Source organism: Carex rostrata, chromosome 4, assembly GCF_964058835.1.
Source record: "Carex rostrata chromosome 4, lpCarRost1.2, whole genome shotgun sequence".
Lineage (NCBI taxonomy): Eukaryota > Viridiplantae > Streptophyta > Magnoliopsida > Poales > Cyperaceae > Carex > Carex rostrata.
Window position 1 is genome coordinate 11115183 of NC_135921.1, and position 27965 is coordinate 11143147.

At 35.0% G+C, this 27965-nt stretch overlaps 2 protein-coding genes and 2 long non-coding RNA genes across 7 annotated transcripts; 1 reads left to right on the forward strand and 3 right to left on the reverse strand.

Moving 5' to 3' along the window:
• The first annotated feature begins 1749 nt into the window (after positions 1-1749).
• Positions 1750-7288, forward strand: LOC144553335 (ALBINO3-like protein 2, chloroplastic). Of its 2 annotated transcripts, none has more exons than XM_078301450.1 (14): positions 1750-2098; positions 2206-2312; positions 2413-2540; positions 2931-3002; positions 3296-3397; positions 3993-4052; positions 4377-4442; positions 4546-4593; positions 5080-5241; positions 5331-5386; positions 5742-5859; positions 5962-6021; positions 6678-6787; positions 6948-7288. In XM_078301450.1, the coding sequence occupies exons 1-14, from the start codon at positions 1782-1784 to the stop codon at positions 7105-7107; spliced, it is 1566 nt and encodes a 521-aa protein (XP_078157576.1). In that variant the 5' UTR covers positions 1750-1781; the 3' UTR covers positions 7108-7288. The 2 variants fall into 2 exon arrangements, with proteins under 2 accessions (XP_078157576.1, XP_078157575.1); XM_078301449.1 differs by having other exon boundaries at positions 1752-2098; positions 5956-6021.
• A 5151-nt stretch (positions 7289-12439) lies between these two features.
• LOC144553409 (uncharacterized) lies at positions 12440-13223 on the reverse strand. Of its 2 annotated transcripts, none has more exons than XM_078301554.1 (2): positions 12871-13223; positions 12440-12778 (listed from the first exon to the last, which is right to left on the reverse strand). In XM_078301554.1, the coding sequence occupies exons 1-2, from the start codon at positions 13201-13203 to the stop codon at positions 12761-12763; spliced, it is 351 nt and encodes a 116-aa protein (XP_078157680.1). In that variant the 5' UTR covers positions 13204-13223; the 3' UTR covers positions 12440-12760. The 2 variants fall into 2 exon arrangements, with proteins under 2 accessions (XP_078157680.1, XP_078157679.1); XM_078301553.1 differs by having other exon boundaries at positions 12440-12784.
• Positions 13224-19630: 6407 nt separating this feature from the next.
• Positions 19631-24364, reverse strand: LOC144552384 (uncharacterized). Of its 2 annotated transcripts, XR_013511111.1 has the most exons (7): positions 24091-24364; positions 23574-23639; positions 22109-22641; positions 21888-21994; positions 21426-21544; positions 20575-20660; positions 19631-20016 (listed from the first exon to the last, which is right to left on the reverse strand). It is a non-coding gene; the product is annotated as an uncharacterized LOC144552384 (long non-coding RNA). The 2 variants fall into 2 exon arrangements; XR_013511110.1 differs by lacking the exon at positions 19631-20016 and having other exon boundaries at positions 20418-20660.
• Positions 24365-26505: 2141 nt separating this feature from the next.
• Positions 26506-27805, reverse strand: LOC144552413 (uncharacterized). The gene is made up of 2 exons (XR_013511124.1): positions 27558-27805; positions 26506-26804 (listed from the first exon to the last, which is right to left on the reverse strand). It is a non-coding gene; the product is annotated as an uncharacterized LOC144552413 (long non-coding RNA).
• Between the last annotated feature and the right edge of the window lie 160 nt (positions 27806-27965).

Here is a 27965-nt window from a genome sequence, read left to right on the forward strand (position 1 = left end):
GAGTCTGCTCATCAATCATGCATATCAATTTTACAACAAGTTCAATGCCTCAGCTCGGCTACAAAAGACAGCTATATCAAACAAGAAGCAATTAGCACTTCTCACAGCAATGAAGCCTAGTGTGTTTTGGGCTGGCTACATTTCAGTCACGAGCAGCGAGTCACAACGCACATTTTAATCAAACTGACATGAACCCGACCCAATCTGCCTGAAATTAGACATGATCCAAAACTGGATGATTTGAAACCCTACCCGACTCAAACAATATCCAAAATCAACCTGGCCTGAACCGTTCAATTGCAAAATAGATGCTCTCAGTAAAACTAAATTTAAATGAAAACAAACTACTTTTGCAGAAGGGAAAAAAAATAAATTAAACTATATGTTTGATAGCAACCAATCTAAAGCTGATATTACCCAACTTGACAACCTTCTATTTGCTACATTACGGGTAAGATCGAATAATTAAGATGCATGCATGTTCTTTTATAATTTTAAAATATAAATAGGTTTTCATTTTACCTAAATAAATATTAATTAATTGTTCATATATAATTTAATTTAATTTAATTTATAGGGATCGAGGTGGTCATACACCTTTTGAGTCTATGCCTCGTGAAACATTAGAAGCGTACCAACGCTGGATTGATGGTGCAGATTCGCTATGATCGATCGACAATAATTAATATCTAATTAATCTAGATTGTAATAAGAAACATCAAGCGGAATTTCTGAAAATAAATAATTAAGAAAAGTTATCTCTCTCTCTCTATAAATTTCATGACTATATATCTTTGAGCATGATACGACACGCGCATGACTGTTGCATGCATGGTCTCCAGCCTCCTCGATCGATCGAGATTACCATATATTTTTATTTTACAATCAGTATCAGTAGTGTTATGAAACCGTACCTGTTCGTACGTGTTGCCTCCTCGAGATAAACAGAACATGTACATCTTTTGGCACAACACAGTTTAATTGGTAACACGATATATTTCCAGGCGGGGCTCGATCTTTAATATGTACATCTCTATAAAGGCGAGGCGAGGCGGGCTCTTTAATATGCGTGCGTGCGGATTCTAAAATCGCTGATCCAACGGTGGCTTAACATAACAGTAAAACCATTGGATCAGCGATTTTTAAAGTGGCTTAATAAATAGTAAAAAATTTCAGAAAAATGTAAAATTTGATCTCCAAGCAGATATTAAATGGAAAAGGAGATGAACGGTTTAGATCGACTTTTTGGATTTTGAAATTTCAAATTTCCACCGGAAATATTTCGACCCATATGCTAAAGGAAGCGCGTTAGCCGTACTATATATATATATATATATATATATATATATAACACTTTTGTTGAAACCAACAGTCTAGTATCATTCTTTCAACTAGCATCCAGTTGGCCCACCGAATATATACACATACATACATACATTCATGAGCTATCTCTTGGACTTGGTTCTCCAAATATGCTAATACAAAAATATTAATTGCATAGAGATACTGCATGTCATGCATGCGTAGTTCTCTTTCTATATCACCCATCACCCATCACCCATCACCCAATGAGATTTTTTGAGTTAGTGTATCTGAACCGTCTGATTAGATTTAAGATTCGTGCAAAATAGATCCGCACGCACTAACATTAAAGGATACGCTTCGCTCTGCCTAGACCCAGACCCGGACCCGGACCCGTTTGGTTGAAAACTTGAAATGGTAAATTCTCCAACCAAAAGTATAAAATCCGTACGGAGACGGTCGTCCGAGCCTCAACCGCCATGGGGATCGCGATTCGACTCCTCCGCCGCCATCTATCCGGGGCCTGGGCCGTGGCCGTGGCCTCCATTTCTAATTCTAAACCTCAATCCCATCTTCATCTCCCCAGTTCTACTTCCCTTCTTCCCGGCCATCTCCATTTCTTCTTCTCCAGCAGCTCCAATTCAGCCGATAACTCTGAAACCCTAAACCCTAAACCGGATACTCTGACCACCATGGAAACAACTCAAATGGAGACTTCCACCACCATTTCGGATTATCCAGTTGAATTGGTTACTGGATTTCTTGACGGCTATCATCAATTGACTGGTTTTCCCTGGTAACCAAATTTCCACTGCAAGCGATTAGCAAGTCTTTGCAATTCTTTTCTTTTCTACCCACTTCTTACTTACTTTGAACTATGATTGATTGATTGATTGATTATAGGTGGTTTATTATCTCCTCATCTACCGTGGCAATGAGGTTTTCTCTACTTCCTATTCTTTGGTTGCAAATGAACAAGGTCTCTAGACTTGCACAACTCTTTCCTCTGTGTATGCATGCTTTTCTTACTCTTTTCTTTTAAGTTTTTTACAACAAGTCAAAGTGGATAGCTCCTTTTCATTATTTTCATGTTTCTTTTACTTGTAGAAGTGCCTCCTCCATTCCCACCACCTTTTTCTGGAAGGAGCTGGACCAAGCAATATTTATTCTTTGAAAAGAAAAGGAAAAAGCTCGGATGCCCTTCTTTTTTTTGGAATTTTTCATATTTGACAGTTCAGGTACGAGTCAGTTCAATTTTGTTAATATAAATAAAAAGGTAATATACTGAAATAACTGGCCTCAGTCTGGGGTTATATTTTTGTTCACTTCCAATCAAACTAAGTAGTAACTTGTTGCTTTCTGTAAACATTTTTTTGGTTGTTGATCTATTGCATATTACTATGTGATATCATCCTGGCTAGGTATGGCCCTCGAAAACTAAAATTAAATACTGACCATACCAGTTGGATGTCCTTTTGTTATCCATTGTTTTTTCTATTTTAATTTGTACAATTATATTCTTATTGTTTTTATGATTTATCTCAAATCATTTATATAATTATAGCAATCAATTTTACAAAGTGTATAAAAAAAATAATTTTAATATATCCTTTTTAACTCCTTTACAGTTACCTACCTTTTTATTATGCATGAGTAGCATTCGGACGATGTGCTTGAACCATCACTCTGGTCTTGAAACTGTAAGGATCTTGTACTTTATTGTCTTCTAAACTTTACCAAGGTGCCACTGCTGTTAATTGTGTCATAGAAACTCACCTCTTGATCTCGGTACCTATAGAAAAAGGTCTTCTCTTGAATTTTATTATGGATTATACTTATATCCTCTTTGTGTGCAGAGCTGTTACTTCAATGGTAAGCGGTAAGCCATTGGTAATAATAATAAAAGCCTACATGTACTGGTAAACACATGCTGGTTCAATTACCCATGCAATACCAAATTGAAATATGTTCTTCTGTAAATTGACATACACAGGGAGGAGCGCTATGGTTTCAGAATTTGACCAGTACACCACATGGCGCCATGGGCTGTATTTTTCCTTTTATGATAGCTGGCCTACATTATACAAATATTCAGGTGCATAGTTTTTCTCCTTAATGACAGAGGTAATGATAATAATTCCCAAGGCTCACTGTGACCTGCCAATGGTGCCTCTGGTGTTACATCATGTGGCCTCTTTCTATAGTCAAATATTGTGATAATTGACTGTTTACTTGAAAATTAAACTGTCAACCTAATATACCTGACATATCAACCTAGACAAACAAGTTTCAACCTTGACTAGTTAAACTGAACTCAATTGGTCAAGTGATAGGACTCCTTGGAGGAAGATGTGTTATACTCTATTAATCGGTGAAAAATAGGACAAAAGAATAGCAGAACCTTTTTCCCTTAGATTCTAAATTTTTATTATCACGGTGCAAGTTTTCTTTCTTACAGTTCCGTGTTTTGCAGGTTAAGTTCAAAATTAAAGATAAAGAATACTGCCTAATTTATGCTAATACCGTTTTTTTAGTAACAGTTTTGGACAAGTCTGTCCAAATGTTATGTGACCCAACCCATGAATGACCAAAAAAGATGGTAACATTTATAACTAAAAGAAAAATGGTCTGTCTGATGGTACTTGCATGCATGACTAAGCACTGGGACTAATCTTGGCTCTTTCCCTCAGTTATCCTTCGAGTCAGTTCAACTTGATAAACTACGTGGTATTTATGGATTAATGCTTAAGGTACGTTCCCAAACAGCTACTTGGACATTAATTGATATGTCAATCATTTATGTTCCCTTTTCAGGAAGTACATTTTTATATGAAATCCTCTCTCTGGTAATTATAGAAACTACACGTGGATAAAACAACCAATCCGGACCCCCCCCCAACCAGCCCACACACTATCACACACACAAGCACACAGAATCAAGAAAATGAGGGAGAGGAGATTTCAGCCTCTTATACTGATAATTTTTTATGAGAATTGACTGTATTATCCTTTGATTTAGTAATTATTTTGCTTTAATCCTGATTTTATTGAAGTTATTGTTTCTCCTATTTCAGTATTACAAGCGATATCTCGATATATTATCCATCCCTTTCTTTGTAGTGGGTCTTTTAATTCCTCAGGTCAGTATATTTTTGTAATTATGGCCTCCTCTTAGTTACATTCGAAAGCTGAGGGGGTTAATTTTACATGGTGCAAATGACTTATATTGTTCTTGTTTTACAGGGTAGCCTAGTCTACTGGACCACAAATGGCTTGTTTACTTTATTTCAGGTACATTATCTTGAACGGTAATGTCTGTGATTGTGTGGTTTGGGCTTTTCCGGTTATTTGCTGGTTGTGATACTTATTTTTTGGCAATCTTGCTTGTTAAGGGAGCCTGGTTATATATGATTTCAGGTTTTAATATGGTTGAGTCAGGTTCAGTTTAGAGTGTTGTGTCAGTTATTTTTGTTCTCAGGCAATACTGAGGTTGTTATTCCTTTTTTAGTCCCATCATGACATTAGCTTATTGTAGATTTGCACTGCATATGGTTTTGGTTGGTCAGATCCATTTTGTAGGTCCGCTGAGGTTTGGGTCAACCCTTTGAACCTTTCAAAATATTTTAGCCTGGTTTGAGTTCAAGTCAGACCAGATTTGCCACCTCGAAGAATATTGGAGTGTTGAAATATTGGATGCCACACAAATATATTTGAGTGTTATTACAATCATCAGGTTTACATCTTATTATACTTTTCTTTTTCTTTTTCTCCCCACAGAACTTAGCACTGAGAAATGAGCATGTGAGAATGAAGTTAGGCATACCAAATATTAAATCTCAAAGGGCAAAGTTTACTAGCTCTTCAGAGAATGCAGCTCATAGCTTGATAGCCATGGATCGAGAAGTAATGGAGTCTCTTTCCCATGACCAGCTTCTTGATGTATGGACAGAAACATAGTCAATTTTACATTTTCCAAATAAATTTGTTCTAATGTTTCCTAAAAGCTTCTCTGAACATCTATCATATAGATTTCCCTTGATGAAATGACTGTAGGAAAGATTGACAGTTCTCTTCGGTTCCTTGAGTAGGTTTTTTCTTTCCTCCTGCCTTTTGTCTTGTTTTTCCTAAATTGTTGATGTGGCTGTCATTATTTATTTTTATTTTGTCATGTTGATTATTATGGTACCGTTGACCGGAAGACGGGACAGGGGGGTTATTTAGGCAATGTTTAATATACGTATCCATGTGCCTAAACTTTTGCTTATTTATTTTTCATGTTGTTGTCTGTTTATGTATTCGGGTGGGGTGGCATTAGCTTTACCCCTACAGAAGCTTAGCTTAATAAAGGGAAGTAAACCGTGTTCTAGGGTCAATCAGCTCTAGCATTTCAACACATATGTTTCTTTTTTGTAGAGAGATAACATTGATTGCACTTGCAGAGTAACATTAGAGAAAGATCCAGATTCAGTGAAAGCCTTGGTTGCTATGAGTCAGATTATGTTTACCAAACTGCAATTTCAGGAGGCAATTGAATATGCGGAGCGTGCACTTTCTAAGGTATATTATTGCAAACTTCAAGAAAGAAATATTTACGATTTGCCTTTTGTTCTGATTTCTGACTTGTGAGTATATCTTAATCTTGCTTGTTGATAGATTCAGGAGGATGATCCATTTCATGTGCTTGCTCTCTATATTGCTGGTCTTTCTTATAAATCCCTGGTATTGGAACATTTCTTACACTTGTATATGATTGATTCATCTCTATGGGGGTTAGGGATCACTTGACAGTGCCTCAAATTTGACAGCATCACAAATAAAGTTTAGATTTCAAGTTGTCCCATGACAGTGCCTCAAATTTCTTTGCCCCATTGGTTCCCTAACATTGGCACTTGTCTAGACTTGTGATAGAACCTGCTCCTTGGATTCTTTCTGGCTGTTGCAGCGTGTCCAATCCCGTGTCCAGGCGAATCTTGATCAAATTGATAAGATAAAAAATAATAAAATATTCTGCACACCACCTGGTGGAACTTTCTTTTTGTCTATCCTGGTTTTTTATTTTATTTTGACAACAATATCCTTGTTTGAAAACACTATGCCTACTTTTTGAATGCATGTTATAATAGTAGTATAAAAATGCTATGAAGTATCCATGCAGCATATGATCTTACTGATAGCTTACTTGAGGTGGTCTTGTTCTGCTATCTACTTTGTCTCATGTATGAGTGTTTATATTGACTGACATTGAATTGAGATTAGGCATATTAATGTTTTGCTACATTATTATGTACTCCTTGTTTTATCAGTTGTGTAAATAGTCTCTTATCATTTATATAATTTTACTGGGCTTTATTTCTCAAGTGGTTGTCTGTTAACAGGGCAATAAAGCAGCAGCAATTAATCACCTGAAAAGAGTACCGAATTTGAGTGTGCCTGTGAAATTCTTGGAGAAAGCTTGTTATTACCAGGCATTGCTCTTGTTGGGAAGGTATTTTTAAACTGATATCAAATCTTATTCTCAAGATAATCCTTCTGTTTGTGGTGCATGTTTTGGGAGTTTATTGCTGAAATAAGATCACTGCAAATTTATCTCTTACATATTAAGCTACACTGCATTTACATTAGTGATTACATTTGCAAAACCTCAGTTACTTGTTTGAAGAAGGGAAAGCCTCGGAGGCTATCGTGCACCTGCGAGTTGCTGCAACTTATGATCCAGGCGTTGAACGACTTGTAAAGGAATGTGAAGAGGCAATGGAACAAGTTAAGGCAAGTTCTAGTGAAGAAGAAAAGAAAAGTGTTGGATAAGCTGTCTTCAAATTCATTCTCCTCTCCCCTTGAAAAATATTTTTGTAAAATTTAATTTATAGAGTATAATATATAGACGGACAAAGAAAAAAGGAGTGTTTGTTGGGATATTTCTTTGTTGTTTTCCCTCGGAACCAATAAATTTAATTCGAGTAGCAAAATGGGAGCTTTACATTGGATCTTTTTTTTTTCCTACTATCTAGTACCTGTACCATCTTAATTTGATGATTTATCTTTGTTTCCTTTTCTCTAATCATCTCAAACAGTTGAATATTGGCAGTAATAGGCATTGAGATTAAAAAGAGACTATTCAAAACTGGTTAATCAATGCTCGTTTCCTTGGAATTGGCTTATGTTATGGCTGACGAAGAAAGAAGAGGAGGAATATAAGGAGAGAGATGGGCCAGGCAGTTAGTTCTCTCGTGGGCTGGGCTGAGAAAATTTGCTAATTAGAAGTGGATTTGGGTCCAATGTACTTTTTATTAGAGTAGTCCAGCATATCATGCTTAAAAAATTACAGAAAATAACTATTGTAATCCAACCACAAAGTTGCTTGTTTCTTCTTCTTCTTCGTATCTTACTTTCATCTCAATTTGTTTTCTATTTTATTTTATTTTTTCAAAATTACAAAAAGTATTCAAGAGATCTGACAGGGTTGTGACAGTAAATATTTTTCAGATTTTGTATCCCTAATTTATAAAACTGGAGAATCTTTTCTGTCTAATCCAAATTTACAAAAGTAGAAACAATATGTTTGTTTTTTAATATGTCGTAGTTTTACTTTCTGAAATCTTAATGCGCTTTTACAAGTATTTTCTTAGTTGAGTACGTTTAGAGCTCTATAATCTGAGTGAGACTAGCATGTGCGAGGTTCATTAAAAGGGCATGTTCATTTTAACTCTAAAATTTATTGAATCAGTTTCAAATGACGATTTCAAATTGTTGAAACCGATCTCTTTCGTGAATCATCAGCAATTTGATCGCCGCCAATGACTAATTAACCGATTAATCGGCCTACACAGTTGTTTTTTACAACACCGGTCACTCCTACAATCTATATATAAATATAGGGTAATTATAATTTTCCCCAACTATCCATCCCCCATTTCATCCCCCACCTAACTTTCTATTTTAACTATTGTTAATTAATAAATATAACTTACAAATAACTCCGTTAATCTTCGTGCGGAAGCGGATCTTGCAATCGGAGCAGTATCACTGGTTCTGCAAGGAATCACAAGCCGAAGCCGGAAGCCTTGCGTTTTCCACGACCTAAGACCTTCACCTTAACAGAGTGTTTTTCTCTCTTTCTTGACAGTCTCTAATTTCGGATTTATTATCAGATGAGAGTCTGAGAGAAAATGATATGCATGGTTTATATAAAACCAATGCACCTTTTCTTAATGGGTTGGCACCTATTCATAACGGGCCGGGTTTTGAGTTTCCCATAATGGGTGTACCCTTTATTAAATCCAACATCTCCCACTTGCACAAAATGGGATACCCGCTATAAACTAAGAGAACGTAATCTCTAATCTCTGTTAAAATTCATACAAGGAAATAGGCCGTGACCAGCATATCTTAATTTGAGAGTCTATGTTGTTATCCAACTGTTAGGTATGTATAACAACATCTAAGTAGAGTAAATATGCAGTACCCCAGATCATCAAGTTATATTTTTAAGTATCACATGATCTCTTTTATTTATTGATACAACCATACTTATATATTCACAATTATGTTACATAAACATAATTGGTGCACCAGTGAATATAACTTAATATAATACTCAAATGATCTTTTTCTTTTATCTAGAATCTCTTCATTCCAAATCAATTGATATCCAAATATGTTCCATTAGATCGCATCATACATGATCATCAACAACATTCCAAAATAACTAATTGAAAAGAAACTTCAAGTATTTAGTAAAAAATCAAAGAGTACTATGAGATCCTTTTGATCTCGCGGGTCTCACACAACAAAGAAGAAGATATCATATCTTCTGTTACTCTGTTGGTCAATTGCACATATGGTATGAAACATATGTTACGGTATTATTCTCCATTTCTTATGGAGCGTATGTCTAATTTAAAATCCAATACCGTACAAGTGATAGTTCAGATATACATAATATCTAACTTGAGTCCACAACTTTACTTATCATATAAATCTAATAACATGACTCCTACTTGGCATAAGACAGTTAAGGTGAATAGTGGGTATTTCACCTTCGGTCATAATAGTATATTCATATGACCTCATCTTGATTCTATATCAAGGCGATATATATATTTTTTAAGCACTTGCTCTCACATTTTGTATCATATCTAGCTTAAAATCAATCTCATTTCTATGTTCTACTAAGACATAGAAGCGATTGCCTGTGTGAGAAGGCCAATCAACTGTCTGACATACCTTTCATTTTATATCTCATGTGTTATGCTAATTATATTGGTATTAAATAATTTGTAACAATTATAACATAAATGTATAATAACATAAATGTATAAGTAAATAAATTCATTGCATTTATCCCACAAATACAAATATACATAATATATACTGTTCAATCAAAAATATAACTACAATCTACGTAACCCTAGAGATTTCACATGGCCAATAAACACATCTCTAGGTATTGCCTTTGTAAAAGGATCTGCCACCATTTTGTGTGTAGATATGTACTGCATGCAAACTTGCTTTCTCGCCACCATGTCTCTAACGAAGTTATACTTAGTATCAATGTGTTTGGTCTTTGAGTGATACTTGGGATCTTTTGTATAAGCGATTGCTGTTTGGCTATCGCTGTATACCAACACTGAGTTAGTTTCATTCTCACTGAATCCCAAGTGATTCAAAAATCTTTTAAGCCAAACTGTTTCTTGTACTGTTGCTGAAAATGCTACAAATTCAGCTTCCATTGTGGATAAGGATATGCAACTCTGTTTCTTACTACTCCAAGAAATAGCTCCATTATTAAGTAAGAAAACATAGCCTGAGGTAGATTTTCTTTCATCTAAATCTCCTCCCCAATCAGCATCTGCATAACCCATGAGTTGCAGATTTTCTCCTTGAAAACACAATGAATAATCTGCAGTACCTTTCAGATATCTAAGTATTCTTTTTACTATTTTCCAATGGGACTGTCCTGGATTGGCTTGATATCTACTCACAATCCCAACAGCGAAACTGATATCCGGCCTAGTACACATCATAGCATACATGAGGCTACCAACAGCACTTGAGTAAGGAACTTTTTCCATTTGTGCTTTTTCATCTGGAGTCTTTGGACACATTCTTAAACTAAGACCTTCGCCTTTCGCTATAGGAGTATCAATGGGTTTACAGTCTTGCATATGAAATTTTTCAAGTACTTTCTTGATGTAATGCTCTTTTGATAGAGCTAACATCTTCTTGGAACGATCTCTTTCAATCTTCACTCCAATAATGTATGTTGATTCACCCATATCCTTCATATCAAAATTGGAGGATAACCATTCTTTAATGATTTGTACATACTCTTTATTGTTACTAGCCAACAGTATGTCATCCACATAAAGCGATAGAATCACAAATTTGTCTTTGGACCTTTTGACATACACACAATGGTCTTCAACAATCATTTCAACATCAAATGATACGATTGCTTGATGAAACCAAATGTACCATTGTTTGGAAGATTGCTTGAGACCATAAATGGATCTCAACAATTTGCACACTTTGTGCTCTTGTCCTTCGGCAACAAAACCGACAGGTTGTTCCATATATATCTCTTCTTCCAAATTGCCATTTAGAAACACAGTTTTAACATCCATTTGATGTAATTCCAAATCTAAACTGGCAACGATAGCTAGTATCAACCGTATGGAAGTAAATCTTACAACAGGAGAGAAAGTCTCTTCGTAGTCTATCCCTTCTTGCTGTGTATACCCCTTAGCAACAAGACGTGCCTTATACCTCTCAATTGAGCCGTCAGCTAGACGTTTAACCTTGAGAACCCATTTGTTCCCAATTGCCTTGCGTCCTTCAGGGAGATCAACTAATTCTCAAACATTATTTGATCTCATTGACTCCATTTCTTCTTCCATTGCTTTCATCCATTTCTCTTTAGCAGGACAAGTGAGAGCCTCTCGAATATTTCTTGGCTCTTCTTCATCTTGCATGACAATCATGTAAGATTCATTTTCGATTGGAAAATGACGTTTAGGAACTCTAGCACGATTGCTATGCCTAATTTGTGATTGTGCTGAACTTGGCTCAGCATCATCTACTGACTTGCTCCCACTTGGATGAGATATTGTTGGAGGTTCAGGAATATGCACCAAACGATTTGCAACAATCAAATCATCTTGCTCCTCTCTTTCATATAGAGAAAATTCCTGACCTATCTCACCATTTCTTGCAAATTCATTTTCTAAGAAAATGACATCTCGGGACTCAAATTAGGTTACACTCCCACTAGATTATTCACAAATAAACACATAACCTTTGGAATGTTCGGAGTATCGTATAAATATACTATTTTTACCTCGTGGACCCAATTTACCATGTTGATGAGACGAATTATGAACAAAAGCAGCGCATCCCCAAGGTCTCAGATTACTAAGATCTGGTTTTCTATTAGTCCAAAGTTCATAAGGAGTTGAAGAAACATATTTAGAAGGTACACGATTTAGAATATAGGCAGCAGTCAATAATGCATCACCCCAAAAATTAATTGGCAGATTTGCTTGAGCCATCATTGACGTAACCATTTCCAAAAGAGTCCGATTTCTCCTTTCAGCCACTCCATTTTGCTGTGGAGTATATGGCATGGTTAGTTGACTTAGTATTCCTTTTTCTTCGCACATTTGTTTGAACTCATCAGACAAATATTCGCGACCGCGATCCGTTCTTAAGGCCTTAACCTTTCTGTCTAATTGATTTTCACATAAAGTTATAAATTTCGTGAAACAAGCAAGAACTTCAGATTTATGAGATATCAAATAGATGTGACCATATCACGTATAATCATCAATGAAGGTGATAAAGTATCTACCTCCATGTCGTGCCCTCACATTCATTGGTCCACAAATGTCAGAATGAATTAATTGCAATGGAAATTCAGATCTGGTTCCTGTTCCAAACGATTTTCTTGCCATTTTTTCTTTTAAACAATTTTCACATGTTGGTAGACTAACCCTTTCAATTTGGCCTAACATGCCTTCCTTGGCTAATCTATTCATTCGTTGCTGTCCAATATGGCCTAATCTCATATGCCATACATTCACATCAACATTTTCATCAGCATATGATGTAATTAAAGAAAAATGGGTATTAGAAGAAGTCATCAAATTAATAACATCCAGAATAATAAAACTATTCGATACATATCCATAACCATAACACACATCATCCAGATACAACTTAATACTAGTACCACACATGTTCAAAGTAAATCCAAATCTAAGAAGAACTACTACAGATACAAGATTTCGTCGAATGTCAGGTGCAAAGAGAACATCATGTAAGAGGAGGGTTCGACCATCACGCATATCCAACTTGCATGTGCCTATACCCTTGACTGGTACACGAGAGTTGTTTCCTACATAAAGCCATTTTGAACCTTGCGGAATTCGACGAAAATCCACAAACAAATCACGGTCTTTGGCTACATGGTCTGTTGCCCCTGAGTCTACAGTCCACAAAGGATGAGAATCAGCAATAAAAACAGAACTAGAAACATATGAAAAATATGAAAGTTTTTTCTATAATTTGTACCTTGCGGGGCTCTTTGCATTCACGAGCATAGTGACCCTTCTTGCCACAATTGAAACACTTGATCTTGGCCTTATTATGCTTCTTAAAATTCTGAGAAGCCTTTCCCTTGCCACGATCTTGCCCCTTATGCTTTTTCTCTTGTTTGCCCTTCTGACCATAATTTGACTTACGCTTCTGGCCTTGCCCTCCATGAGAGCTTGAACCAGCCAAATGCACAGCAGATTCAGTTTCTTGAGGCTTGGATGCCTCAATACGATCTTCCTCAAGTTCCAGATGCCTTGCTGCATCGTTGAGAGTTTTAATACTCTCATTGTGGGTCAGATTCACCTTCATGTGTTCCCAAGTACGAGGAAGTGAACGAATCACTGCTTGAAGTTGTTGCTCATCAGTCAAAACATGGTCAGCGTTCTTCAACTCACTAATCATATTTGACATTTCCCTGAGATGTTGCTTGTAAGTGTCAAACTTGATGGTGAGTTGTCTCATTTTTGTAACAGAAGTTCCACCAAACTTCAAGCAGTGATTAGGATGTTTCTTATAAGTGTCAAACTTGATGGTGAGTTGTCTCAGTTTTGTAACAGAAGTTCCACCAAACTTCTGCTTCAAAGCAAGCCACATCTCTTTTGCAATCTCATATTGCCTAAACTCACCAAGTTGCACTATATTTTAACCATGGATATACAAGAGAAATGATTATGCTCTTCAGAAATAAGTATTTTTGCAACTTGTCAGCTTGTCAGATGCACACTTTTTTAATTCTCTTGAAAACATCTGCATTGAGATTTCTTTCTGATTTCTAAAAGCACGTGTGGTAGATTGAAATTTAATTTTTGAAATGTAACGTAATTTTTTAATTTATAAAGTTAAAAAAATAAAATTGTTTTGTAAATATTTTTATTGGCCCTCGGTCTCTCTTCCATAGTAATGATTACTGACGTGGTTACTAAAAGAAACTTAAAGTTAATTGCAAGAGTGTAAAGGTTTATAAAATAAAATAAACTTAATTTTTATTTAGTACTTAACAACTATTTTTAATTTCTTCTTAATTTTTCTGATGGAGATGCTCTAACTGTGAAACATAAACAAACACAAAAGATATATAAAATAATACATTGAGTGCTAACAGCTAGTTTGTTTATATTAACAATGTGCAAGTAAAATAACCAATCACTTACCAATTCTAAAATTCTTAAAAAATTGTGATGTGATTCTTTCTCTTTAATTATAAATCCATGTAATATAAATATAAAAATGTCAAATAGCGGACTCTGTCCATCAAAACCATTTTTTATAATACTGTGTAAAACACAACTGGCAACAGCTAATAGATTTATAAAACTTTTGCAAAAATATTTTAAATATAATTAGCAAGACATTAGGATGCTTCTTGTAAGTGTCAAACTTGATGGTGAGTTGTCTCAGTTTTGTAACAGAAGTTCCACCAAACTTCTGCTTCAAAGCAAGCCACATCTCTTTTGCAATCTCATATTGCCTAAACTCACGCATCACATCATTATCCATACTGCTCGGTAATGTAATACGAGCAATGGAGTTCTTCTTTTTCCAGGACTCATATGCAGCACTATCAGCATGTGCTTTTCAGTTGTACATTTTTCTGGTTCGGTTAAAATATGATCCAGGACCGAAAGAACCTCTTGTTCTTCCAGGACATACTGAATTTTCATGGCCCAAATCTCATAATTATCGCCATTCAGTTTTTCACCCTTATTGAGTTCTGCCACAATTTTCCTAGATGCAGATGTCATTTCACTAATAATTTACAATTAAACTAAGTTAGGACATATCACAGTTTTGATAGCTTAATATAAATTATTTAATACCTAGCATAACACTTCTAGTTTTACAACAACTGTGAAATAATTTAATAATAATAATACTTATAGATTAAAATCGAAAGATCACTAAGTTTCACAATCATCCTTTAATTCTATAAATTTTATTACCATTAATTATTCACTGTGCAAAACTCCCACTAAAATTATACAAATAATATATAAACTAAAATTATAAAAAAAAATTGATACAGAATAATGCATAATTTCATAAAAAAAAAAATAGATGCATAAATTCATATAAAAAATAGATGCATAAATCCATATAAAATATATATATATATATATATATTCGAACTAATTGTATAAAACAATATAATTTGATACAGAAAAAAAAATTATTTATATAACTAATTCTATGATTTTAAAAAAAAATTCGGACTAGAATCATTTGGATTGAAAATCCATAATGGAAAGTATGCTGTTTTGAAGTATATTTAACAAAAAGAATCAAGATAGTGACAAGAAATTCATTGTGGTGTGGTGGTAAGGTCCTTAGTCTCCTATACAACATGCCCCGGGTTCAATATTTTTTCGCGGTTCACAAGCAAGAAGTGGACCAAGTTCATTTAGCCTTGAACCAGTGCTTTGATCTCTCCATTTCCTACAGTAATGGACCTATCCATTGCCGCCGTTTGAACTAGAAATAGATTCTGTACAATCCAGAAGTATAAAAATTGTACACACTGATCATGAACCATCAAATCCAAAAAAATAGAAATTCGGCAAGTTCCGAGAATTCTTGAGAAAAAATAGTTCTTTGGACGGTTGTGATTCATTTGGACCAAAAAATTATCCAACCAGTTGTATTAGATCCATAATAAACTAAAAATGCATTGTTTTGCTTTGCATCTCCCATTTCCACTATACAACATCACTGTTTTGCAATGCATCTCCAAAAGATACATTTAAAAAATCTCCAAAATAATGAATCTCAATTAAATACGTTTTATAAAAATAAACACCGTATTTATATCTATCAAATTTACAAAAAAAATTGTAAATTAAATCCGAAATTTAATCATGATACAGAAAAAAAAAATTTTAAAAAAATTATAATTTAAAATTATTTGTTTTTTCTGAAACATGAAATTAATTTCCGGAACAATTCGTGTTATTTATTAAAACCAGAATGCATGCTATAAAAGCTCTGATACCAATGTTAATTAATAAAGAGAACTTACAAATAACTCCGTTAATCTTCGTGCGGAAGCGGATCTTGCAATCGGAGCAGTATCACTGGTTCTGCAAGGAATCACAAGCCGAAGCCGGAAGCCCTGCGTTTTCCACAACCTAAGACCTTCACCTTAACAGAGTGCTTTTCTCTCTTTCTTGACAGTCTCTAATTTCGAATTTATTATCAGATGAGAGTCTGAGAGAAAATGATATGCATGGTTTATATAAAACCAATGCACCTTTTCTTAATGGGTTGGCACCTATTCATAATGGGTCGGGTTTTGAGTTTTCCATAATGGGCGTACCATTTATTAAATCCAACAACTATAATTATAACTACTATTTCTAACAACCTTTATTTCTTTCCTCTTTCTCTCTTTCTCTTTCACCTCCATTTTTCCTCTTTCACCTGCATGTTCTTCTCCCACCTCCGCCTTTGCCTCCCTCTTCCACCTCTCTCTCCCACCTCCGCCTCCCATCTCCCTCTCCCACCTCCGCATCACACCTCCTCCTCCGCCTCCGTTTTTCCATCGATAAGCTCCCCTCCCTCTCCCACCTCCCACCCTCTCCCACCTCGAAATGGTAAATACAATAAGCTCCCTCCCTCTTACACTTTCGCCTTGGTTTTTTCCCTCTATGCATACTGCTCCCGCTCCAGCGAACGTTCTGCCAGAGATCATCCGTCACTCCATCCCAATCAAGAACACCTCTACTAGGAATGAATACTTCAATGTGTATGAATGAATACTTGAGCACGTCTCTACAGGTCAGATCTGTCACTGTCGATCGTATCAAAATAATTTTGTATATGTATATGCAATTAATTCCTTTCATGTTTATGTTCCCCTTCCTCATGAAGTAGCGAGTTTTGCAAAGAACAAAACTTTATTAATGGTGAATTAGGCCACTGCGTATTAAATAAATGACATAAAAATACATTTTGAAAAAAATAGAGATATATGAATGAATACTTAATGTCTTAGATATGAATACTTCAATGTGTGTAAATGAATACTTAATATCTTAGATATGAATACTTGCGTGACAAGATATTAATACTTGTGCAACGAACAACTCGAAAGTATGTCATCATGGATCTCATTTGAAAGATAAAATTGTGTAGAAAACGTTCGTGGTTTTAGATTTGCAAAATTTCTCACAAATCGTCATAAATATTGGTTAGATTGAACGGAGAAAAAAAACCAACTCTAAAAACGTGTAAAAGATGGATGAGTGATGTGTCCATTTTTTATATTTGCACTTGCACGACGAGGATGAATACTTTCTTGATAAGGATGAATACTTGTACAACGGACAATTCAAAAGTATATCATCATGGATCTCATTTTAAAGATTAAATTATGTCAAACACATTCGTGGTTTTAGATTTGTAAAATTCCTCACCGATCGTTAGAAATATTGATTATATTGAACGAAGAAAAAAAACTTCACCTCTAAAAACGTGTCTATTTTTTTTTAATACTTGATATATTAGGTATGAATACTTGATGTGTTATAGATGAATACTTGATATATTATAGATGAATACGTGCGCGCGCAAGTTGTAAAATCTTTCAAATATTATGTGGTCCCCAAATAGTAAGTGGTCCCCTAAGTAGTTAGTAGTTATTGAAGTAGTTAATGACTGGAGGATGAAATGGGGGATTGTTACGGGGGATAGCTAGGTTCTCCCCCATAAATATAATATTTAATTTTTTGTATTTTTTATGGCTATCATGTAAGCGCTTGTGATCGGAGAACGTTAAATTAAATAGAGAAGTTTAGATTCGTGTTTTTTTTAACAAAAAATAGATAAATATTAAATTACCAAATGGAACTTCCATTTTATTGTCACGAGAATCATAAATTAACAAGTTTATCATGGTGGATGCAGGATTTTCAAAAAATATGGAATCGGATTCAAATTTAAACGAAAATTCTGCATTCTGGTCCTGGAATCTTTTCTGAAAATTCAGAACATGACAGCTGTTCACCCTAACATCAGGTACGTGGTTGAATGGTGAATAATTTTGATTTCAAGCATACATTAATTTTGGTTTTGTTATTTTATGGCTTATATATATATATATATATATGCAATATGCTGGTACTTTAATTTACAACAATAGCAAAATACATTGACATTATTAAAAGTTTTTGTTCTTAGGTGGTACTGGTACGTTAATCTCCAGAGTGACAGTGTGCAGCGCGTCCTTCTGTCTCCTTACGCAACTTCAAATTAGAATTATAAATCTAATGGTTGTCAACAGCAAACCAATAATAACGGCGATTTTTATTAATATCCCTAAAACAAATCAAAATTTTAAAAATGTCCCTGCTCCCAATTTTTTTTTAAAAATGCCCTGACCGCCTGGGCTTCGGGCGGCCCAAAAAAGCCTGTGAGGCGCCACCCCCTGGGGCGGCCCAAAGCACAAGTGAGGCGCCACACAGCAGAGCGCCTCATGTGTGTGTGTTTTTTTTTTTTTTTTTTTTTTTTTTAGAGAAATGTTAGTATTTTGATTTGAATAATTTTGTGAAGAAAAACGGATTAAAATTCATAATAAATCCAGGAATTTAAAATTCAAATACATTACTAAATAATACAGTACCGTCGAGTCCATAGAATAAGGTAACATAAAATTCATACAGCAACAACCAGTTCAAATATCAATTATACAAACCGTTACAGTTAAAACATAAAATACTACAACAACATACAATTGGGGTCTAAGCCTTACGAGACGAGGAGCTTGCTCCCTTTTTTTCCTCAGCCCGACGGACGCACGCAGGACACTCCCACGTAGTGAGACGAGCGTCGTTCAGCAGATCTGCATGCGGGTCCATGCAATTGGGATGAACAGCTTTGCCACATTTATAACAGAAGAACATATCCACCATATCTCCGTTCAGCTCACATAAGCAGCACTGTCCCCATCCAGGTGGAGGGACCCTGTCCACCCAGCCTTCCATCAGCATTTTTCTAATTGATGGATCAAGAGTGCTCAGAAATTCTTCATTATTTTTGGGTGAAAACAATCTTTCCAAATTCCTCATCGCGTAGGCTTCAGCCGTCCAAAAATTATTAATGAGTACTCTTTTTGCTTCGCGTTCGGTTTCAGTTCTTCCTCTATTTTTTCCAACTTTGGGTGCCATTATAACTAGGGTTTCAAGTGACAGCAATTGATTAGGAAGGCTAATTATGTGCGTAATTAAATACTAACTGTACAGTAATCAACGGCTAATTAGAAAATAATTAGAAAATATATAAAAAATAATTGAAATAAATATTTTAAAAATAATTAAAAGAAATATTTAAAAAATAATTACAAAAAATATTTAAAAAATTATTTAAATTACCTGTAGCTGTAGTCGCCCAGAAAATCGCCCGAAATCGCCTTGAGCGCTTTCTCCCTTCTTTCTGCCTTTGAGGTGGAAGGTAGACTGATGTTGGAGTGAGAAGAGAGAGAGAGAAAAAACGAATAAATAGGCATCCCTAGTGGACCGCCCGTGGCCCAGGCGGTCAGGACCCTAGCAAACCGCCCCTGTCACAGGCGGTCTGCTGGGAGTGTGGGTCGCAAATAGTGAAGAAATTGTAATTACTTGAATATAATTTCTTAGTTTGAATGTAATTACTTGAAGTATACATGTGCTGCTTTTAATTATATTGTTGAACTTTAATTGTATTGTTGAACTGTGTTATAATAATGAAATGTAAAGTGCAAACAACATAATACCAACATGAACATAAAATAAAAAAACGTAATGTCAACATAATACAGCAGTCCCATAGTCAAAATACTACAGTCAGAAATATATCACAATAAACAAAAACTCTACAATCATCATCTTCGTCTCCTTCCGGATAGAGACAACCTAGGAGCCGCTACGCCCTTGCCATGCCTGTGCGGCTGCACGCGCCTCTGCGGACTCACATCTCGGAGTGCATCCTCTCCCAAATCCTCCTCATCGTCCCCCATATCCTCATCCTCGTCCCCCGTATCCTCATCCTCCTCATCGTCCCCCATATCCTCATCCTCCTCATCGTCCCCCATATCCTAATCGTGCCCGTGCACAGCAACGGGAACAAATTATGTAGTAGAAAACCTAATTTACTAAACTTTTTTTTTCATAAAAAATAGAGAAAATAAATATCGCTGAATGTAAACCAAAGATATTATTTCTGAATTAAATATAGGAATAAAAAAACATAGCATTCTCTAATAAAAACCATAAACATACAAAATTAAAACAAAACAAACAACCTAAAAACTACTGAAGTAATTTCAATACGCTAACACCACATTTGGTAGCACCTTACGGCATGTTGAGTTTGCACATAGTAAACAAACTGTTTTAATCAAGAAACTTCAAGTTGATTAATATTACAACGGGGACGTATTACAAGTTATCTTTGCATGTCAATGCAGACACAATTATTTTTTTATAATTATTTACAACATAAATGAGAAATATATATTAAATTTGAAGTTATATGTTGCTAGACAATAATAACAAGAATAAACAACAAAAATAACTTGTATGTTGCTAGACAACCTGGATGCAAAATGTACAAGGACAAAGTATTTCAACTTACAATATATGCAACATATTATTATAAAAAAGAGTAAAAGAATCAAAACAAGAAATAGAGAGGAGAAAATAAGAAAATGAGAACCTCCTTGAACTAAGATGGAAGGGGAACCGGTGACATTTGCAACAAGAAAGGACATTGCAATATCTTCACAATTCCTACATGAAAATCTAAATAAAAGAAATTTTAAAATATTGTTAAAAACAAAGCATGTTGTTAAAAAATTACTTGTATTTTTGTGGAAGGGTAAGTATAAATATGGCAATTATAGGCCCTAGATTTTCCATAAAGATGGAGCTTGGAAATCACAATTTCATCATGTGAATAGTAATTTATATTTTATTTTTTATCTTTTTTAAAACTAAAAGATAACAAAACAAAATCTGGCAACTGGTACCAGGTATGGAACTGATATAAATTCTGCTATTTTTCTTGTAATATGAACAGAAAATAATAGTTGTGTCTCTATTCAATGTATAAACAAACACACATAACAAATTACAAACAGGAAACTACTGTTCTTTTTACCAAAAAAAAAGAAACGTTATTTAATTAATTTTCTATATCAAATATGGTCCCAAACTGATAAATGCATGCCAACAAAAGTCTAAAACCATATGCATGTTTAAAAAAAAATGAACACGTATTATTATAAGAGAGCAATATCTAGCATATATAGTTAGTCACTTTTTACCCTCGCATGTAGTGACAGATTTTTATAGTGGTTGTTTCAGATATTGATCATGATGTACAAGATACAGATTTAATTTCAATGCCCTAAAAGTGATTAGGGTATTGTAACTCTCAAGTCATATATATAAAAAAAGAAGTCTTATAATATAATTTAAACTAATCATATTTTTTTGTTTACTTAATTAATTTCTTTATAGCAAGAAAGAAAAAAAGTAGTAAAAATCAGGTAAAACATTAATTACCCCATATCGCTGCAATCGAAGAAGTAAAAGAGTGCTTGAACCAGTGATTAGTACCCCAATCCACACTGGTATGTGGAAACAGTGGAATAATATGCCGAGTGCAAATGCAGTCCCAATTACTACATTAAACATGGAAAAAAAAATTTAGATTCAGAATTTCACAGAACTCAACCAACAACTAAAAAAAACACATTTACAAGCTGAACAAGAGAGTAATTTCTTTTAGTAATTAGGTGACATTAAAAATTATATACAAAGTTTTTTATTTTGGATACAATATTTCTGTCTTGGGTTGTTTATTATTTATTATACACAATTTTTTGGCAAATATAAGCCCTATACAAATTTGATGTTGTGTACGATTTATAGGTCAAATAATAAATTAAAACTTCCTTAAAACTTAATTATCAACAATTTGCTAACTGTGACCATTAATTTATAATAAAGCATATAGATGAGAACCTTCAGGGATGTCAGAGGCTATAATTGCTACCTCAGCAAGCATCCAGAAAAAAATAATTTGAGAAATTTTGGATATTCCATCTTACATAGTGCTACCATATGCTTCCCTGCATTGTCAGAACAGGCAGAGGCATTGTACCAAAATATCAGTTGAATTAAATTGAAGCCAAATTTATTGAACATATTAATATTATATGAGAATTTGATAGAAATTAATGTACCTGCTAATACACCAAGATTGGCAGATAATGCCTGTATGATCAATGCAAAGATCAAACCGACAAGAAATTTCTTTTACTTGAACTACATTAAATTTTCTGACAAGTGTGCAGTTATGCACTGGTGCAGGTAATCATAAATGAAATAATTTGTCATCCTTTTAACAATTTTATTCAAGTGATTTGTATCAGTGTACCTGTACTGTACCGTACCAATTGTCTAAATAACAGAAAATAGAAGAACAACATACCCTCATTCCTCACTATTTTTGCTCACAATGAAGTGAGGTGAAGTTGGAAGGTACAACACTGGTATATCCTTAAAGAAAAATAGATTGGAAAGGAGAGTGATGACAGTTTCCATGTTTCAATGGAGGTAGAAAGCTGCTTCTTAACTTTGAGGTCAACATTAAACTATATCCATTAGAATAATAAGAAACATGATGAGGGCACATGCTGGGACGTGGGCCATGATACTTCATCACTCCAGTCCATGAAGCGACAAAAACGCTGCACATCATCTCTACCAGCTTTCTCTGCATAATTAAATATCATAAACACTAAAAAACGAAAAATACATCTGCTCTATAAGAGAATTATTGAGCAACACTCTATGCATCCTAGTAGATAAGGATTAAAAGTTGTACATAATGTAATCTAATCCTACTTCCAATGAAGCATGAGTTTGTCAATTGCACTAAAAAAATTGCTGAATATGTGAAAATAGTAACTATGCTAAGAATATTGATCCTCTATGTAAACACATCAATATTTTCTGATTTAAGAGGACATCATTTCAAAGCTTCACCTGAGTTTGTCAATTGCACTAAAAAAATTGCTGAATATGTGAAAATAGTAACTATGCTAAGAATATTGATCCTCTATGTAAACACATCAATATTTTCTGATTTAAGAGAACGTCATTTTCAACAAAAATATTTTATGAGAAAATAAAAAATGTACTCGGAAAAAGCAACCGAAGTCATGTAAAGGTGAAACTGAACCTTTGGGTGTTCGAGTGTACAAAGAAGATACTGAATCCTTAGAATCTTTGAGAAAAGGAGAAACCGAACGGTTAGGAGTTGTACTGTGGAAAGAAGAACATGAGTTTGTAGAAGTTTGAGGGTGTAATGAAGAAGGCAATCTTTTGGGAATTAGAGTGTGTGATGAAGAAACTGAGCTTGTTGTAGTTTGACTGTGCAAAGGAGAATTTGAGCCTTTGGGTCTTTGACCAAGTAAAGGAGAAACAGAGCATTGAGAGGTTTGGCTATGTAAAGGAGAGACCGAGCCTTTTGGGGCTCAAGAATGTAAAGGAGAAATCGAGTCTCTAGGAGTTTGATTTTGCAAAGGAGAAGCTGAGCGTTTAGGAGTATGTTGGTTTAAAGAAGAAACTGAGGTTGTTGGAGTTCTATTGTAAAAAGGGTGAGACCGAGCGTTTTGGGGTGCTATGAGAGTGTAAAGGAGATACCGAATTTTTAGTAGCATGGTCGTGTAAAGGAGAAACAGGGCCTGTAGGTGTTCTCCTTCCCTAAACCTAGGGAAAAAAAACAAAGCATTACTCGTACCAAATCCGAATTTCTCATGATTGAATTACAACTAAATTTACTTGTGATTTTCAGAGAGATGTATGAAGACCTAATTACAATGGATTGCTATTTCGTTCGTTTAGCATTCTTTCAATTTCTAAATATCAGTACAACAAAAATCATATGCTATAGAATCTGACAATGGCCAAATAAAAAATTCCCCACAGTTGCTTAGTTACAAACTTCATGACCATTTGTAGTATTAATTTACCAGATGAAATATACTGCGCAAATTGTGCAAGAGGAAATTAACTGAAATGAGTAACAAACACAAGTTGACCTAAAATAGTGAAAATCTTCCTACAGTAATTCCTTCACAGATATAAAATGGCACACCACTTGTTTGATAAAATGCCAAACTGTAATTCAAAGAGAAGACAGAGATTTTTCTCTTCTCACCAACGAAGAAGTTCCCTTCCACGTTCAGTGGTGTCCTCTCCCGAGTGGAGTCCGTGCCGGCAGCGACAACAAGATAGAATCGAGGAGAGCTCCGTTCGTTCCTGTCAGAGCAAGTGCCACCATCGTTTTGGTCTAATTGGAGAATGGCGGAGAGAGGGTACCGGTAGCGACAGAGAGATGGCAGAGAGCGCTGGGAGACAATTAGGGTTCCTTTTTGTGTTCTTTGGGAAGAAGGGATCGGGCCATCGGGGAGGGGGACAGTAAATGAAAAATAATTTGCTGGGAGAGAGGCGCCTCCAGCGAAAAAAAATTGCACATCAGAGAATGCACGATTTTTGATTCAGATCCGAAGGTGCAAAACTAAAAGAACATGTGGTAATACGTGTGCCAATACGTGTGGCGGGTCCAGTTTTAACTAAATTTGGACTTCTATGTATTTAATCAAAAGAATGCAGAATATTTGTTTAGATGGCTCAGATTCAATCAACAAAAAAAAAAGTAAATCAGAACCCTTGCAAGATCTAGACATTAAGCTCCTTAATAAGGATGAGAGATACCAGAGACAGTAAAATAAGGGATCTTTTGATTATGCCTGATTTGAATACCTGATTTGAGAATGATAGAACCATATCCTTCATACCACCAGATGGTGCTTTTGAACTGTTTGAAAATTGTGCCTATTCAACTATTTGACAGTAAAATAAGAGATCTTTTGGTTTCAACTGTTTGACATTTGATTATTTGAATAAGCATTTCTGATGAACCCTGCATTTTTGAATGATTCTTACTTGTGAGATTAGAATTACCTTTTTAGATCAGTAACATTTTTAGGATTTATTCCTTCGAACACATTTGATCTTCTATTTCTATTTTCTTTGCTGGTCATTCTATTGAAGACATTCTAACGGAGCCTAATTCATTTTAACACTATAGCCCTTTTTTTTTTGAGGGATTATTTATCTTTTTATTTGTCTTTCAAAATCTGCATCACATACTTGAATATTTCCATTTAAATTGTAGTGTTTTTTTTTATCTAATTTATAACTATTATATTTTTTGTAGATAAATGGATGATTTGAATGATTTGGAAGTAGATGAAATAGAAGATATGGTAATAGATAGAAAAGGAGAGGAAAGTATCGAGCCTCGTGTAGGGATGGAGTTTGCTAGTGAAAAACATGTTTACGATTTTTACAACACGTACGGATACATTACTGGATTTAGTATCCGTAAGCAATCAAGGTACATAAATACAAAAGAGATAAAAACGAATTTGCGAATGGTTTGTTCGAAAGAAGGGAAATCCAGAAAAAAAAAAAAAAGCAAATGGAGGAGACGATTGGTGGGTTAATTGAAAAGACACCCGAAAAGGAAAGATCGATGCAGAGAAGTGAGTGCAAAGCTTATTGCCAGTTTCGAATGTATAAAGATGGCATTTGGAGGATAACGAGTCTCCACAAAGATCATAATCATCAGTTAGTGCCAAACACTCCGTCGAAAAAGAGAGAAAAACTCTATGAGGTACGCCCGGCAATATTGAAATCCAACAAGTACGATTGGTTCAAACCAAATCGCATGGTACGCATCGATCTAGCCAATGCAAAGGCTGATTGCGAGTGCAAAGACTTTTCGTATCAAGGAGTTTTATGTTCTCATGCATTTTTGGTGATGCGACATGTGGGGATGGAGCCATTTTTGCCAAAACATTACATTCTCAATAGATGGATCCGTGATGCTAATGCAAATTTTTGGTGATGCGACATGTGCAGTTTTTGTGAAGTTTTTGAGTAAATAGTGAAAAAAAAGTGCTAATTGTTAAATGATATAGACAATAGAAATGAACAATTCTATGATATATGGTATATGGTATATGATATATGACAATTCTATGATATATAATATATGACAATAGTGACAATACATTTTGGTGAGCTCTAGTCATGCTAAATTTTAATAACTTGTGGGTTGTGCTAAATTTTGATGGAGCTGCTAAATTATAATCTCTGTGACTATTGATGTATGCACTATTGCTGGAGCTCTGTTTGTGACTATTGCGCAGGATTTTGATGCATAGCCACTCACTAAATTTTGATGGAGCTCTCTGTGACTATTGCTAAATTTTGATGGAGCTGCTAAATTTTAATAGCTTGTGGTTGCTTGCTTTATGCAATATTAGTTATTGATGTATGCAATCTCATGACATTTCTTTTTGTACCAGTGATACGTATGCCTCTTTTTTTCTCAATAATATTTCATTTTTTATGATATATGCAACTCTTTCTGTGATATAGATGCATCCCTTTTTGTGATATGATTTAAAAAAAAAATAGGCTTCATTGTATAAATTTCACAATACCCTGTCAGAACATACAAGTTTGGTTTGTTCATATAAGACATCATTTCATGACACATAAATACGAGTCAAAATTCTACAATTACCTTTATTTATCAAAATTCAAACAGTGACATAACCTAGCTATACATGCCATTTAAAAAAAAAAACATAATTAGAAAACAGATTATCAAAATTATGCTATTTAATATCTCCTGCACAAGGACATTACATGCTAAAGTACATTACATATTATTTAACATCTCCTACACAAAGACAATACACTAGTTAGCTTCAATTCTCTCCGAGCATCGGCACCTTTGCTCCGAGCATAGTATATCTGCCACGCATCTATTATAAACTCCTTACACAAGAGAGGACACTGCATTATACCACCAAAATAAAAAAGAATTAAATAAAAACTAATTAATCTACTGGTACTCAATAATTAATCTGCTGGCACTCAGTAACCCCGTGAAAAATATTAATCACAAATAAGATTAGTGAGGCTGAACTAGCCTGCACATGCACACAGTATACAGGACAACATCTCTGTCTCATGTGTGGACTATATCAGTACTAGTAATAATGGGGTAAATAAATTGGTATGAGCTTCACATGAGCTAGCTGTATCGATTGATTCCATCTACAATTTGGAATTTGGAATTGGATGGCAAATAAGTTGGTTCCTCCTCAGCAGCAGTACCTGACTCGAGCAAATTGGAAACAGACAGATCATGAACCTGGTTCGAATCTCAAAGAACAAATAATACCGGCTCCTGTACTATCTCCGAATAGGTACCGTGTTGAATTAATCTTTGTTTCAATTTGCTCGAGTCAGGTAACTGCGAGGATTCTGATTCGTTCAATCAAAAGTCGAAACAAATAAAAGAGCGACATCTCCCATCTGTCTCTCGTTAAACTATAATTACAATTAGAACCAGAGAAATTATATTTATCTGATAAAATTGAAGCACTATAATTTTCGTTGGAAATCTCTTTTCGCTAATTGTCAGACAACTTAGACATGCAAACTATACCCGAATTTAATTCCATACCCCTGAATAACAAAGTTTCTCGTATCAAAAGAATTGAAACTTAAAAAAAAAAATAAGTTCTTACAAAAAAGGAGTACCTTAACAGATCTTCGGAGGAGAGCTGGAAAAGTGGAGCAAGGACGCGAGGTGGCTGGAGTCGTGATTTAGGGTTAGAACGCGAGGTGGCGCTGGGGAAGAAAACGCGTGAGACAGAGGAGAGGAGCGGGAGGAGGCGGGGTTATTGGCATTGCGTTGCGGTGCGGTGCGGAGAGGAGAGGAAGGCGGTGCGGTGCGCGCTGAGAAGGGCGATCGTGAGAGAGGGAGAGAAAGAGCGTAGCGCGTAGGGGGGCTTTACTGGAGGGGTCCAGTTAAGTGAATCACGGCATTTCAAATTTATCCGAAAATTTTCAGATCTGATCAATCTGATCTGCGCGAATTTTAAAGAAATCCAACGGTTTAAAAGTTTATTTCTCCACAGCCCAGGAAAAATCGATTTGAGCATAGCC

Coding starts and splice junctions, on each gene's coding strand:
- LOC144553335 (XM_078301449.1), top strand. CDS start 1,782: ATGGGGATCGCGATTCGACTCCTCCGCCGCCATCTATCCGGGGCCTGG. Junction 3,003..3,295: donor ATCACTCTGGTCTTGAAACT/GTAAGGATCTTG, acceptor TGACATACACAG/GGAGGAGCGCTATGGTTTCA. Junction 3,398..3,992: donor TACATTATACAAATATTCAG/GTGCATAGTTTT, acceptor TCTTTCCCTCAG/TTATCCTTCGAGTCAGTTCA.
- LOC144553409 (XM_078301553.1), bottom strand. CDS start 13,203: ATGAAGGTGAATCTGACCCACAATGAGAGTATTAAAACTCTCAACGAT. Junction 12,785..12,870: donor AATGCAAAGAGCCCCGCAAG/GTACAAATTATA, acceptor TGTGGACTGTAG/ACTCAGGGGCAACAGACCAT.